Genomic DNA, 15,520 nt, shown 5'->3' on the forward strand with positions numbered 1-15,520 from the left:
TTAAACCGATCATAGCAATTAGCCTGACTACACTTGCAATGTCTCTGGTCAGGTGTGGTGTAGAACACTGGTGGGCACAGAGCTGTGCAACACCTGAACTCTGTCAAGGAACAGTGATGGGATCGACAGGAAGTGACATCAGTCATCATCAGCAATAAAGAACAGGCGCTCTCTCACTCCATAAAGCTGTCAGTAGAGAATTTCCTTTATTATGTGTATGAGTTGACTCTGGAACTGAACTGCATGTCTCTGTGTGCGTGCGTGCGTGCGTGCGTGCGTGCGTGCGTGCGTGCGTGCGTGCGTGCGTGCGTGCGTGCGTGCGTGCGTGCGTGCGTGCGTGCGTGCGTGCGAGTGAGAAGGAGGGGGGGAAGAGGCAGAGGGACAGAAAATGAGAGATGGAGATGAAGATAGAGATAGATAGAATTAACCACAAATGTAGAAAGAGACAAGGAGGCACTTTCATTTGAGAGAGAGATGGGGCAGATGGGAGAGTGAAAGGGCGAGAATGAGAGGAAGAAATAGAGAAAAAGAAGGAGAGATAAAAGGGGGAGACCGAGAGAGAGAGAGAGAGAGAGAGGGAGCGCGAGTCAGGCCTTGGCTGTGAATGTGTGTAGCCCCCCCCCCTCCCATGTGTGCACACACACACACACACACACACACACACACACACACACACACACACACACACACACACACACACACACAAACACATGTTCCCATGGTTTCTGAAAGGCATCCCTGGACCGCCCCGACTGGACTACAACATATGTTAGACAGTGACATCCCATGGGAATGCATTAAACACCATATGTGAAAAGCAGCAACCATTTTCCGGCAAACTGAACTATGACCCATTTGTTCCTCAGTGTGCCTTAGGTTTGAGTTAATGCCAAAGAGAGCAAGAAAGTGAGCAAGCGAGCGAGTGAGTCAGACTGACTTGCGTGAGAGAGGAATATGAGCAAGAGAGCCACCAGGAAAATACAATGTGGTTTTGTGTGTCTGCACAGTAAAAGCCTCAGCGTTAATTTGTCCATTTGTCATTCCAAGAGTGTACAAATGTAACCAAATGAACCCGTAACATTGAGGATTTCACTGAGTGAAGACAAATTGTGCAATAGCGCGTGCATCTGCTTGGCTGCAGCATCTGGTCAGACTCCGACAATAACATTTGACGTCAGTCTAACTGACATGACATGGGGACATTGGGGAAAGTGAAGACAAACATCACGAATCGGACAGACGATAATTATCAGACGTCCCCATCTACAGCAAAATCACATGTCAGTCTAGAGGAGACACAATGTTCAAAACTGACTTCTGCAAATGACAGCTAACGTCAAATTCTGTACTCAGTAATCGTTGCCCTCATTTCACACGCGCACACCTCCACTGGTCTTTTCACGGCCTTGAAATCACTTTTATTGTTCTGTCATTGCACCCTGCTGAGAGGTGATGTGTGGTCAGAAGCCAGTGAACACACACACACACACACAGTGGCAGCTGACCTCCCCGCAGAGCTCAATAAAAAGTGCTTTTCATCAAGTCAGGAGCTGTCCACAGACGGGTGAGATGGGGCACACTAGCAGATTTCCAATGAGCTGTATGTTAAATAAAGCCTGACGTTTGTGTTGCTGCTTCCTTTCCTTCTATTCTCACTCCCCTTTCTCTCTGTCTGGAGAACAGCCCACCCAAAGCTCTTTCAGAGTGGAGGAAGGGATTGTGTGTGTGTGTGTGTGTGTGTGTGTGTGTGTGTGTGTGTGTGTGTGTGTGTGTGTGTGTGTGTGTGTGTGTGTGTGTGTGTGTGTGTGTGTGTGTGTGTGTGTGCTCGCTCGTGCGTGCGTGTATGCAGGAATAGTGTGCGTGTGTGTGCGTGCATGCATGTGTGCGTGCGCAGTGTGCGTACGTGTGATTGTATAAGATACAAGATTGTGGTGGGCAGGTGGTGAGATATATCTTTTATCTCTTTGGACGTCGTGTTATTTTTAATAAACTGCTAGAAGGGGAGCCCAGATAATGAGACGGGATCCTCTAGGGCTTTTAAAGGGACTATGCCATCTCTTAAATAACAAGCCACAAATCAAATGGAACCTTGCTATTTGTTCGAAATGTGATTCTTCTTCTCCAGTAATGCCAACTCTTTATCTTATACTGTGTGTGTGCTCCACAACAGATCTCAGTTCCATGGTGTGCATGATTTTACTGCGTAGGGCCAGGGCAATATGGACAAAATCTAAAACAAAATCTAAAATCTAAAATAATATTTATTTTATTTAAAATGTCCTGAAAAAAATGTAAAACAAAACATATTTGTCTGTCTGTACGTCCGTCTTTAGTTCACATATCTCGAGAACCGTCCGTCCAACCGACTTCAAGCACAGTGCACGAATCGCTTAAGTGATTATAACCAGATGAAGACAACACTTACGCCACATTACGATATCCAAAGTTCCAAACGATATCTAGTCATATCATGACATCGATAAAATATCGAAAAATTGCCAAGCGTTCACCCTGAGTCTTTGAATGTGACTGAGTGAATTCCCTAGTATTTTCCCTCTCTCCCTAGCCCTGCTATGACGTGTAGCCTGCCTTGTCACACCACGCCGTGCTCTGCGATACGCCTTCTGTGCACAAGGCCGGCACTAAAGAACAACACCGTGAAATCAATTATACAACATAAAAACATTGGGCTGTAACAAGAGGTAATGAGATGTGATACGCAGAGGAAAAGAATAAATCAAATGTTACAAAATGTTTTACACGATGCCCTCCCATACTCAAGGCTCAGGTCAGGTTTGCTCAAAGCGCCATAGCACAGCAGTAACTATGATCAATGGGCCAGTGTGCTAACCTCTCCTTGTATTGCACCACAGGTGCTGTAAAAGGCAGGGTTTTATGTGGAAAGGGATTGAACCCAGCAGGTTCATGAGATTAGGACGAACAGAATTGCAGCTTTCATGGCTACTTCTAAGCTTGCCCTTAAAACCAACATAACAGCTTCTTCTTAATAAGGTCTGGTGAGAAACGTCTGAGAAAACATCATGGATGACTGCAGCACCTTACAGCGTTGGGCAGGGCTGGAATTGGAAATTTGGCTACATGAACAGTGAAGGCAGAATGCATTCTAGGCAGTAAGAGAGCACATTTACATAGCGCTGCAACAATATATATATATATATTTTTTTTACAATATTTATTGTGTTATGTATTTTAGTACTTTAAACTTGGTATACTACCTTTGACTGGGCTTCACATTGAAACTATGGTGATGTAAATAATATATTACTGACAGTGAGAGCATTCTGTGCCTAGAAGTAGGAAGTACAGTATAAGAGGACCAGTAATGAGATATCATATGTATTAAAGAACACAAACAAATACATAAACTAGAAAAGTGCACTCCATGGAGCGCAGGTCTCTGCCAGGCCGTGTTGCCTGCCCAGGGCCCACAAATTTGGAAGGCAATTATAGCCAACTGGAATGGAATAAGAAAGATCTGAGTGATACGTCTTGATCACATGACTTCAGAGATAATGTGTATGGATTTGTGTGAGTTTTAGACAAACTATGTAGGAGTTGTAGCAGAAAGTGTTTCGAAGAAAACGTGGCACAAATGGCAGGTGTCTATATGAGGAGTTGAATCCAGGGGAGGAGATTTTGATTGCGCAACCTTCGGTTCAAGAGTTATAGGCCAAAACACAAAGTGGGCTGTTATAGCGCCACCATGAGGCCGATTAAAAAAATTGGGGGCAGAGGATCTTCCTTGGCCTACTGGGAATGTGCATGCAGATTCATCCAGCAGTGCTGAAGACCAGCTGTTCACAGACGGACATACACACACACACACACACACACAAGAACGTGTGGAGTGAAAAGTTTTAAGCATAGTCTCCGGCCTTCGGCTGTCCGGCCTGGCAGAAACAATAAATAAATCTCAACCGTCGATCAACCATTGATTGACGATAACCTCCCCCTGGTTGATCCTGAACTACTCCCTGCATCCAAATGTGTTGAATCTTTTTCAGTATTACTTTTTTATTTACTTTAAAGATAAAATAACAACACACTCAAACCTCTACCCTGACAAAGTTATTGACCAGAAATATACATAATGTCAGTACTTCTTAAAGAATATCTGTTATATGTAATTTAGATTTGTGATATTTTGTGTTTTAACCATGGAGGCAGGATAAATATGCAGTTGGTAGAGGTAGAGGTTTACTATAGGTTGTGTAGTTACTTTGCTATATTGATGAGATATCCTCAGTAGTTGCTGCTCAGATGAATGTATAATGCAAAATTGACACCTCATTGACTTACAATGCACTGTGAAACGGGTCTCAAAGTCACACTTTTAGCACATTTTTAGAATATATTGGATCATCGATTTTTAATCTATTGAGCAATTACCGTATTGAAGATATCTCTAAATTGTTGGAGTTACATCAAGGCAAGGTAACTACACAACCCAAACCTCTACCACAGTTTAATTTGACTCTACTTCTTCTGAGCATAATATAACCTGCAGGATCATAATCAATTCTCTACCTGTCTATAACAAATTACTTTTCTACTCAGCGGCAGCACGTGGCCATGAAATTTAATGATGGCAGATATGTCAAACCCCTATGGTCATCTGAAATCTATCTCTACTCCAACATATAATGATTAGAAGTACTGTTTACCACTTCTCTGGCAATTATAACATGTAGCTAGTAAGAATGGCCCCATCCTTACTCACTCTCTTTCATACTTTCTCACTCTTACGCTCTCTCTTGCTCTCCTTGCTGCGTAGACGAGCTGGATCAAGCTGTGTAAATTGGGAATCAGCCATTTAATCTTGCCAACTGTACGCTTCCTTCATAAATGTATGTTTGCATTGTGCATGCAGACTTCTGCAAATTTCACACTTCTTTGCTTTCACCAACTGGCAAAACACAGACCACAAGGAATATGTATGTTCCTCTCATAACTTGTGTCTCCAACTCGCTCAAGTAAACACATACTGTAACAGCTACCTTGGGGTGTCTCATAAATAAGGCTATTAGAGGAGGAGGGGTGAGAATAGTCACACTTTCTTCGACATCGTGCTGAAACAAATAAATGTTATGGCCATGCAAGGGAAATCTATTCCCTGTCTGACTCTCACACCATCTCTCAGAGCATATGGTGTTGATATACTTTTAAGTGTTGAATCAGGTGTGTCTAACTGTGTTGGCTTGCTGTGCTGTGGGAGATAGGGGCTGTCTGTACACCTGGCCGTCACATGACTACATGGCTATGACTCTTCCATGTAACCACTGCTGTAGCTCAGGTTGCCGCCACACCATGCGGATGCTCGCCAGTTTGAAATTAATTATACATACTATCCATATTAAAATCTGTATTCAATACTTAAGTTGTCTTAACAGCCAGAGTGATTGATGGTGGACGCAACTGTTGTTAATTATTTACGACATGATAAAGTACACTCATAATAGAAACATGACTATGCAAATTAGTTCCTGTCGCATTTTATATCCTTACCTGGAAATTTCCAGCATAGTCCTCGTCCTTGTCACCTATCCCCCCTTCCCTCAGGGCAATAAGGGTGAACCCTCTGAAATAGGAGGGGCTGGATGCAAACAGAGTCACTGGAGAGGCATAAACAAGAGTCAGAGCATCAGTCAAGAGAGAAGCATTTAAAGCTGGACAGAATTGCAATCACAAAGACCCACACAGACAAAGGTGGATTCCGTTAGCAACACCTCTAATCACTATTAATGCAGAAGTAGTATTTAGTGGGTACAACTTCTTGTGACATAGCTGTAATAGCCTATGATCTGGTGAATAACGTTCACATTTAGCCTACCCACAATATGGGAATTCAAGTTGGAACTAGAAAGCCAAAGTGTAATTTAAGTTCACATAATACCATGACAGACCCATAATACCTGACAGAACCATAATACCTAGGACCCCAATGGAAACAAGACCTCAAGGACTTTTTGGGTGTTATCCTTTTAGACAGTGTTTGACTGTACTCATGCTGTTTTACAATTCTGCCTAATAAAACATTCAATCAATCAATCAAAAACAGACAAGATTGCAGTACTTGACAGACATCTTTGGGAATTAATATGTTATAGAGGAAATGCAATCCAAAGGGAAAGCCCACATTGCCAACTTTGTTAGATTTTCAGCATTCTCACATTTGATTGAACCTATAGGCTTTATAGACCTATATATTGTTTTCTGTGTAGTGTCGAATACTGCACAATTTGTTAAAAACTATTTCCCATCTTGGCTATTTTGAAACTGCAACAAATGTCTAATAGGCAACATGTGTGATGTAAGGCTATAGCATTACATTACATCGTGATGCTTATGACATGCAGCGCACTATCTCTGACAGCTACTAGGCTACATTAGAACAACTTAACATCTTATAGCATTGGTTCTCAAAGTGGGGTCCGGGGGTCCTTAGGGGGGTTCCAGGGGTCCCCAGCAAAAGCTGTTAACATAGCATCACAATCATTTTAACCCCTTTATCCATATTTTAAACATTGGCTATTCAAAAATAGCAGATCTACAAGCTCACAGTGTGTCATTTCGTGAGTTCGTGCAGCCCTGTGAGCTTGTAAATCTGCTATTTCTGAACATCTTTTAAATATAATTTTGCTTTTTATTTTCAGAAATCTTCTCTGCTTGGAGTCCCTGGCACAAAACATTTTCAGATGGGGGTCCGCGGCCAAATAGGCTATATATCAATTTAGGGGTCCGTGGCACAAAAAAAGTTTGAGAACCACTGTTTTGGGACTATTACCCATCATCAGTAGAAGTGTGAAAAGTAAACCAAGGCTTCATCATTGACTAAATAAATGTACGGGTGCCTCTTCGGCCATGACATAAAACACACGCGTAAAACGCTGCTCAGCAGTAGGTACCAACCTCTGTAAGTGCTGCCTGGCTGATAGCTCTCCGGGTCTCCTTCCACTCGGAGCCTGAACTCCACGTAGCCCTCCTTCCTGGTGCCCTGAGCCCGCAGGATCCTGCTGCAATAACCGTCCGACTTCCCGACCGTGTCGGGCTCCTCGGTGAAAGCAGCGAATGTGTTGCACATCGCGGTAGAGACGAAACAGTGCAACAATAGCACAATGCGTGAATATAGCAAAGCTCCTGTCATCATGCACAGTGGCGGATACTTAGGCTACTTAGTTGATGCAAGAAGAGGGAAACTAAACCTAGGGAATATCATAAAACGCTCGCCCCAAAACACAGTCGCCCCGGGGCAAATCCGGCGACCTCGGAACGGTCGCCACCTGGTATTCCTAAACGTAACCTCAGTAAACTAAGCCTAACCCTAACCTTAACGTAACCTCGGTAAAACAGTGCCAAAACCTAACCTTATTTCTAAACTTAACCTCTGTAAAACTATGTTAAAGCTATGTTTCGCGCCCCAAAACTTCACACATGAACCAAACTTGCCAACTGGTTATGAGGACCTGCGCTCTGTGCCTCTGCTAGGAGGGTAGATCCATTCTGATGTGAATGGAAGCGACGGAGGAGGAATATGATGTTCTGTGTGCACTCACTCGCTCTCTCTGCTCTCGGAGAAATGCACACTGTGAAGTAGCAGCTTAATGTTGATTTGACTGAGCAGCACGATAGCCTGCAACAAGGGGGTCCGGGGCAGGCTCGTCATTTGGGGTCTCAGGGGATGGCAATTGCCACACCGAATATAGCGTGCTCACATTTCGTTCTTTTATGCATAATTTTTCCACCCCTTTGCAGATTTAGATTGGCAGCAGTGAGTGCATCTTAATTCACACTCTCTCCATCTGTGACACATGTTATAGACACAGACATGTTTGTCTGCAACCATACATTCATTAACAACTTTCAACCTGACATCCCTATTTTGGCCATGTCATTATAGGCTATCTCTCCATAGCAGAGAACCTCTTCTAACGCTATGGACCACAGTTAATAATTAGCGAAAATAGACGATTTACAAGCTCACAGCGCAAGCTTGTAGATTGTCTATTTTCTGTTTTACCACCCCCTAGTTTTTAGTGAAATGACGCCTCTGGTCCGGGGTAATTCGCCAAGCGAGGAATGAATGAGCGTTGTGCGTGTGCGCGGCTGTCTCCAAGGCACCAGTTACAAGCCTCCTGCAAGCTGAATGCCCTGAACCAACAGACAGAACACAAAGCCAGACATTCCTACCAATGACTGCTGTGCTAAGAGCAACGCGTTTGACATTCTTGGACCACCGAACGAACCCTTCACTACTGGGTCCTGTTCTGTTCGTGTGTGTTTATTCAGCCGCGCACACGCAGCTGTGCCCGTTTAGTAGACCGCACAGACACACAGATGCACACATCGCAATTAATAATGCATGCTAAACGGCTGTCGTCCCCCCAGCAGTGTCTCCCCCTCCCTCCCTCTCTCTCTCTCTCTCTCTCTCTCCCCCCCACTCTCTATCTCCCTCCCCCCCTCTGTCTCTCTGTGTCTCTGTGTGTCTCTCTCTCTCTCTCTCTCTCTCTCTCTCTCTCTCTCTCTCTCTCTCTCTCTCTCTCTCTCTCTCTCTCTCTCTGGGGGGCACACCTACTGCATGTGTCTTGCATGTTTGTAAATAATCAAGCTACTTATCTTGACTTGTTTTCTGACAATTTATGGACAAATTGACGGTTGCCTAATTGTATAGGGCAGGCTAAGACCTGCACTTTGAAAAACCAATGCATCTGTTATCTGCAACTTGTGATGATGATGATCATGATGATGACGATGATGATGATGATGATGATGATGATGATGATGATGATGATGATGATGGTGGTGATGAACATGGCAACTGCAAAATCCACCTGTCCCTTTGTTGGTCAAATTCTACAACCTGATGACCTGCTGGTCCACCTCAACCAGGAGCATAATCAAATTGCGGCATCACCTGATGAAATAGTTGTCCATGTGTACCAGTTTTACTTTTAAAGCCAATAAGCTAAGAATAGTGACATGGCGATACCTGTCACTGCTATTATTTTGAATTCAAGACCCTCATAGTATGTAGCTATATTATTGTTTTAAGTGCTAATGCTTTCTTGCTGAGATAGAAAGGCCCCTGCAATATTTAAACATCAGTTACTAAAAATGTGAATATGGACTGGCAACACTGATGTAGGCTATATCTATTTTAACTAAGGGTTTGAAAACTTTTCTGAACTAGATCTCATCCATAAGCTGAATGCAGCACATAACATAACCAGCATTTCTTTGCCTTTCTGATATGTTAGTAAACATTAATGAATGTTTTTTTGTAATTGAAAACAATGGGCTGAGTTATCAAACCAGCCTCATTCTCCAACAATGCAGTTTCAAGATAGGCATGGGGAACCTGAGTAGTTAAGAAAACTGAAAATGTGTCACTGCCCAAATATATTTTGAGGTGATTGGAGCTTTTTGAGCCCCACTGAACTTTTATGGCATTGTTGGAAATTGAGTCCTAAGATATTGCTTTCCACTGTCAAAACATGGTGTACTGTAGGCTACAGCATTCATAATAGCCATAGAGGAAATTTACCCTTATCCGTTCTCTCTCTTTCTGTAATCTCTTCTCTTTCTCATCCTTTCCTGCCATTTTCTACTCACTCTGTCACCGCTCGGGTATTTTCGCCAAGACTTCTCCAGTCGGACTGTTAAGGCCCAAGAATACGTTGTTGGGAGCAAAGTGCCAACACGTTCACAAGCACTCAAGTAATTTCATTTTTTCCTACTTAATCTCGCCCAGGAGGTAGTCTCCATTGTATTGTGTATTTATTTTTTTCCCCAGAGATGCCGTCTAACAACTCCTCCACAGTTTATTTCAGTCTACAGAAGGATAAGCAGGCCTGGAGTGAGAACGTTACAAGTTCCGCTGGAGCCTGACGAATGAGGAACCAGCAAAGTTCTGTACATTGTTACTGTACATCTACCGCTGGGTTGATGGATGGATGGCAGGGGAGGAAAGGGACAGAGCCTACACAGCAGAATGCTACACCAGCAGGTGTCATGAAAGCATTCTAACAGCTCTGTTGGAATAAGCCTTCTCTAAACCGTCATTCCTCAGGCTACCTACCTCATGCCTCCTCACAGCATAACATAGTTGAGCAATAGCCCCGGCCTCAAACCCAGATGCAACTTTTAAAGATAGTAGTATGAAGAAGTGGGTGAAATTATTTTGTACAAGCTTCCTGACCGTATAGTTGTTAATTAGAAATACAGATAAAACAGTTAAGAACTTACACAACTCTCTTCTTCTCAAATAAATGCTAAGAAATAGAAATTACCCGTTTTATGATAATAACAGTAGTGTCCTGTGTGGCATTTCCAGATGTTAAATTAGGAATGTGTTAGTTCCTTTAATAGAGAAATGCACTGTATGATAATACACAGTCTTATTGCAGTTCTGTAGTCTAACAGCTTAGGGCCTTTTCAGAAACATTAAAACAAATCTAAATAATGCATGTTGATATTTACCAACCTCCTTTCCTCTGTATTAGACCTTGTGCAGAATTGATGTTAATATTGTTGTTGTTAAGTGCATAGCAACACTTGTTATGAGGCCTTTGATTATGTGCAAAAGAAATCATGTCAATTTGAACAATCTTCATTCAGCACCACCCACAGCTGCGACATGATTGAATTATTTACAACCGAACAAGTGTTTCTGCTAATAAGTATAGCCCATGAATTTCATCCAGGGGATTGGAACTCCTCATGCACTCTTAGATTTATCTTTAACCACATATTGGATTTATACTATAGGCTATATGGCTGTTGTAAAAAGGAGGCTGAATTACACTGACCATGACAAAGCTTGTGTAAGTAACATTAGCTATACTGACACTGTATATTCATAGGCCTTACAGGCAACATTAAAGGTAAACGTAAGCCGAGGGCTGACAGTTTAGACAAATGATGATGATGTGTGTCAAGTGAGATGGATATACTGTGTGTATGTACAGAAGCCAGTTGAAAAGGGAATGGAGAAGAAGCAAAATAAGTTTACTTGTAAGTGTCAGGGTAGAAAAAGTAATAAAAGTAGTTGCTGTGTTCAAAGTCAGGATACCATACCCTCTCTCCAATGACATCATCTGAGCATGTGGTCTCTGGATGTGGTGGTATCAGCACGCGAGGTTGTTGCTGGCGGTCTAGACACCCGCTGTGTGTTTTCCTCCATGGTGACGCCACGGTCCTTTGGCTGCTTATGAAGTGGTCTCCTCGGCTGCATCAAGGAGATCAGCTAATGACAGGGCTTACTTTAGTCTGGGGCACAGAAGAAAAAAAACATGTACGCAAATACAGATTTTTAATCCCACTCCCTTTTTCTTTTTGCAAGGCCATCAATGGACCTTAGTCATGGAATTTAGTCCAGACCAAACCACATTTAGTTACATGGTTATACATACAGTGAAATATATAGCTGGGATCGAACCCGGAGCACCAACTCACCAGTCCGGCACGCAATAGGCAACGCTGAGGAGCAAGTTACAGCTGGGCCACTTCTGTTGGATCGCTACTACCCCCCCCGGTTCTAATCGTAGCACGTCCTCGTGCATTGCCACACCCTGAGCCAGAGGCGCGAGGAGAGGTGTTCCACTTTAGCCACCAAATGTAGTGGTCTGAGCTGGGATCAAATCATATATGTACCAAATGTAACGGTCAGAGCTGGGATCAAATCATATATATATTCAGAGAGAGAGAGAGAGAGAGAGAGAGAGTGAGAGTGAGAGAGAGAGAGACAGTGTGTGTAGCAGTATTGTACTGTATATAATAGGTGAAGTTAGACTACAGCAGTGTTCCTGAATGTGCGTTATGGGTCTCTGTTTGTGCAAGTGTTTATGTGTGTGATCAGCATGACCTGCTGATATTCAGTAGTATATGCTTTCTTTCCATCTGTGCAAACATTTACAGCCGGCCAACATAGGTTATCCCTTATGTATCCATGTCTCTCCCCATTTCTGAATGTCTCTACTCTTTCAGAAGCCTTTGAAAAATCCCTAGGCTTTGTTGTTTTCTGGGAGGAATAGAGGTCAAGAGAGAAAATCAAATTAGACTCTCATTTGATCACGACGGAGCAGGAGAGCTCGCTCATTAAACAGCCGAGCCCCCCGCTGCCAAGTCATTAAGGCCATATTTACCGTGCTCTAGTGGAGGACCTGAGGAGAGCTGCCACATTTCCACCTCATTTAGAGGGGAGCACCAGACAGTTAGAAGAGACAAAGAGGAAAGCAGAGGAGAAATGGTGACTCCCGACACATACAGTATTTTAGCCCTTGATTTAATGTCTCAATAAAAAAGTATTTTTATTATTGGTCCAGACACTACATGGACCAGTAGAATTCATTTTCATTCTTTGCTTAAAAAACCCATCACTGATGCTATCATGGTGATTGCATCAGAAACACATTTCCAGAAAGGCAGACTCAGTCTTAAGTCTTAATGATGTTTAGGTTGCAGGTATGCTGTTGTTGAACCACTTAAGCTGTCTGCATCAATAGCCCTGTACTGTAGATATACGTTGATATAATAGGTCCTGATTTTTGCCACTATGGGCTGTTCACGTTCCTAGAGCACAGTTAAAATGTCTTTATTTCCACCGTGACTTCATGCACTCAGACCCCCTTCTAGCGCTTTGGAGGTAATGCGTTTTGATGTCCGTCTTAAAAGCCTGAGTGAAATGTATGCTGTTGGGAGGCTGGCTAGCGTATGGGGCCCATCAGAAGTGATTACAGTCAGCCAGGCGGTGACGTGATCGCCAGGTGCCGGGGCCTGCTGAAGCATCACTCATTGGGTCCTGCCTTCACCTCAAGAGGGACGTATCCAAATGGCTTTGAGAAAATCACATACTCCATCAGAAGCTATTAAGCTTCTGTCAGTGATGCAGACTACTTCAGCAAAGTTGGCAATGAAGGCTATATACAGAAGAAGGCACAAGAATACCACGCTCAGTGGCTGAACGAGGCCATAGTATGGATAAGATTGAACTTTGATGTATACACAAAAAGGTGTATTATTAACCAACCCTATGGCCCCTATTCTGGGTCGAACATTCAGCAAAAATAGCGTATCTACAAGCTCACAATGTGTTGCAACTCGACAGGTTATGAGCTCGTAATCAGGTATATTCAGGAAAGACATTTGGTGTAGACAGACAAAAGTAGGGGGCCGAGTAGACCCCTGGCTGACTCCGGTCATGAAGCATATAGGGTTTAAGTGGTCAATCAAACATAGGTTCTGGATTTGAAGTGCGCCCCCCATCCAGTTATTACACTGGCCCGGGGCGCAGTTCCGAAGAAAGAGAAAAGATATAGAAAAGATAAAAACATATAGGACAAGACAAAGACTAGACTAGAACAGCAAGTCACACTGTCAGTAAGTCAAAACAGGAGGGAGTAGAAACTACACACACGCACGCACGCACGCACGCACGCACGCACGTACGCACGCACGCACGCACGCACGCACACACACACACACACACACACACACACACACACACACACACACACACACACACACACACACACACACACAAAACAACAAGTTTGAACAAACATTCTCTATTATGATGAAAACTCTTTTCTTTTCTGCTCAGATATAATGGACCTCAGTATTTATTCCCAAGAGACAGTGCAACTCTCCACATGTGGAGCAGAGCTGGACTTATCTGAACAACAGACACTGATAAGGCTGTGCTTAGACCTGAAGTAAGCCGCTATTATAAGCTATCTCACTGCACTCTCCTAGATAGAATACGACAGTATTAAGACAGGAATCAATACAGAGACTGATAGCCATACTGAGGACTGGTAGACTGAGGCATGTGTGTGCGGGTGTGTGTGCGTGCGTGCATGTGGTCATATGTGTCACTGCAAGTGTGTCCTTCTTATCCATATGCTTTCCATTAGGTCTAAAAAAGGAGATTGTTTAAATGAGAGGAGGCTTACTGAGCAGCCCTATCAGGCAAGTGTATTTTTATAACACATTCAACAGCAAAGCAATTCAATTACACCAACATTAAGAGTATTGAGACAAAAGTGCAAAAGAAACACAACAGACATTTGAATACAATTAATGAATAGTTATTTAAAGAGTTAAATTAATAGAAAATAAGAATAGGTTAAAGAGTATTGATACCGTTTATTGTTAAAAGGTTAAAACTCTATGTAAGTGTCTGTGACACTTGTTCCTTTTAACTTCAATTGTTTTCTTTGGTTTGAAGTTAATTTGTTAATTACTTTGCTTATTTTGGTTTACTTTATTTTGACACTTCCTGTGTGTTTTGGGTTACCTTTATTCTGACACTTCCGGTTACTCCTGCGGTCTTATTGAGGCATGCTAGCTTCACACACAGACAGACCCATTCATTCAGAGACGCACAGTAGCACGCACCAACGTGTCTTCTAACCAGCGCGACACGGTACGAATTGTTTGTTTGTTTATCTTATCTGCTTTAACGTTCTGTAGCCCTGTATTGTGCACTTTAATTGCGCAGTTTGAGTAAGGTTGTTTTATTGTTCACAGTGCCCGTTGTGACATTTGGTGCAACGATTGAACATCAAACAAATGATTGTTTGATGTTACCTGAAGCCAAGGTAGCTCTGGTTCAGAGCGTTAGTGAGTTCCCTCTAACTCAGAGGGAACTCACTAACGCTCTGAACCAGAGCTAAAGCCAAGGTGGCTTTGTAAGCAGCCCAGCCCAGTATAGCACCCCTGGATAGCGGAGTGAGGTACAGGAGTGTTCTTTTGTTTGTTGTTTGTTTAGATTTTCTTTTGATTTAATTTGGGATCTATTAATTGTTTGTCTGGTATTTTGATTTGGTTATGGTACATTTTCATTTGGTATTTGCATTTATTCACTGAATTATATCAACTATAAATTAACTATTTTATTGTTGAATTGTACTTTGAAAGTGATTGAAATGCACAGATTTTATTGTTGAGTGAAACTATGAAACGATTTAATATGATTGTAACATTATTTATTTCTAATTTTATAGTTTTCACGGTGTTCGAACAAGCTTCATTCTGTATTGAAGAAAAAATAAATACACCCGTTGAAACCATCCACCTTCGTCATCATTCAAATCCAAGGGCCGCTACACTCTATATATTCTGCTAATCATTGCTATATAGTGTTTGTTCAATAACAGGGGTCTCCCCAGCTCTTTAATAAACAGGAAATACGTTTTTCAGGTGGATTGCCAATTTCATCCTATCAAGAGAGAATACCCATTCATCAGCTTCAATTTTATAGTGTTCCAGTTTTTTTTTTTAAATGTCAATGTTTATCCTGTATACTCTATCAGGTCTCTTTCCTGATTGGATAATATTGGTATCCTGACCTGAAAATGTATTTTCTGTTTACTAAAGAGCTGGTCAGGAAGACCCCTTTTCCTGATTGATTGATTGATTGAATACTTTATTTAGAAAGACATGGTAACAGTATATGGAAGTACAATTCACAATACAAGGTCCTCTAAACTGGATCGCTCAT

At 42.5% G+C, this 15,520-nt stretch overlaps 1 protein-coding gene across 1 annotated transcript in view; it reads right to left on the reverse strand.

The window, feature by feature from the left end:
* spon1a (spondin 1a) overlaps window positions 1-7,559 on the reverse strand; it is a 120,499-nt gene extending 112,940 nt beyond the window's left edge. The window contains exons 1-2 of the mRNA XM_084062931.1: window positions 6,931-7,559; window positions 5,527-5,633 (exon numbers count right to left, since the gene is read on the reverse strand). Coding sequence (XP_083919057.1) covers window positions 5,527-5,633; window positions 6,931-7,168 — 345 coding nt within the window. The 5' untranslated portion in view covers window positions 7,169-7,559. The remainder of the gene's footprint in view (window positions 1-5,526; window positions 5,634-6,930) is intronic.
* Window positions 7,560-15,520: the final 7,961 nt, after the last annotated feature.

Source organism: Gymnoscopelus microlampas (assembly GCF_963454915.1).
Source record: "Gymnoscopelus microlampas genome assembly, chromosome: 1".
Taxonomy (NCBI): domain Eukaryota; kingdom Metazoa; phylum Chordata; class Actinopteri; order Myctophiformes; family Myctophidae; genus Gymnoscopelus; species Gymnoscopelus microlampas.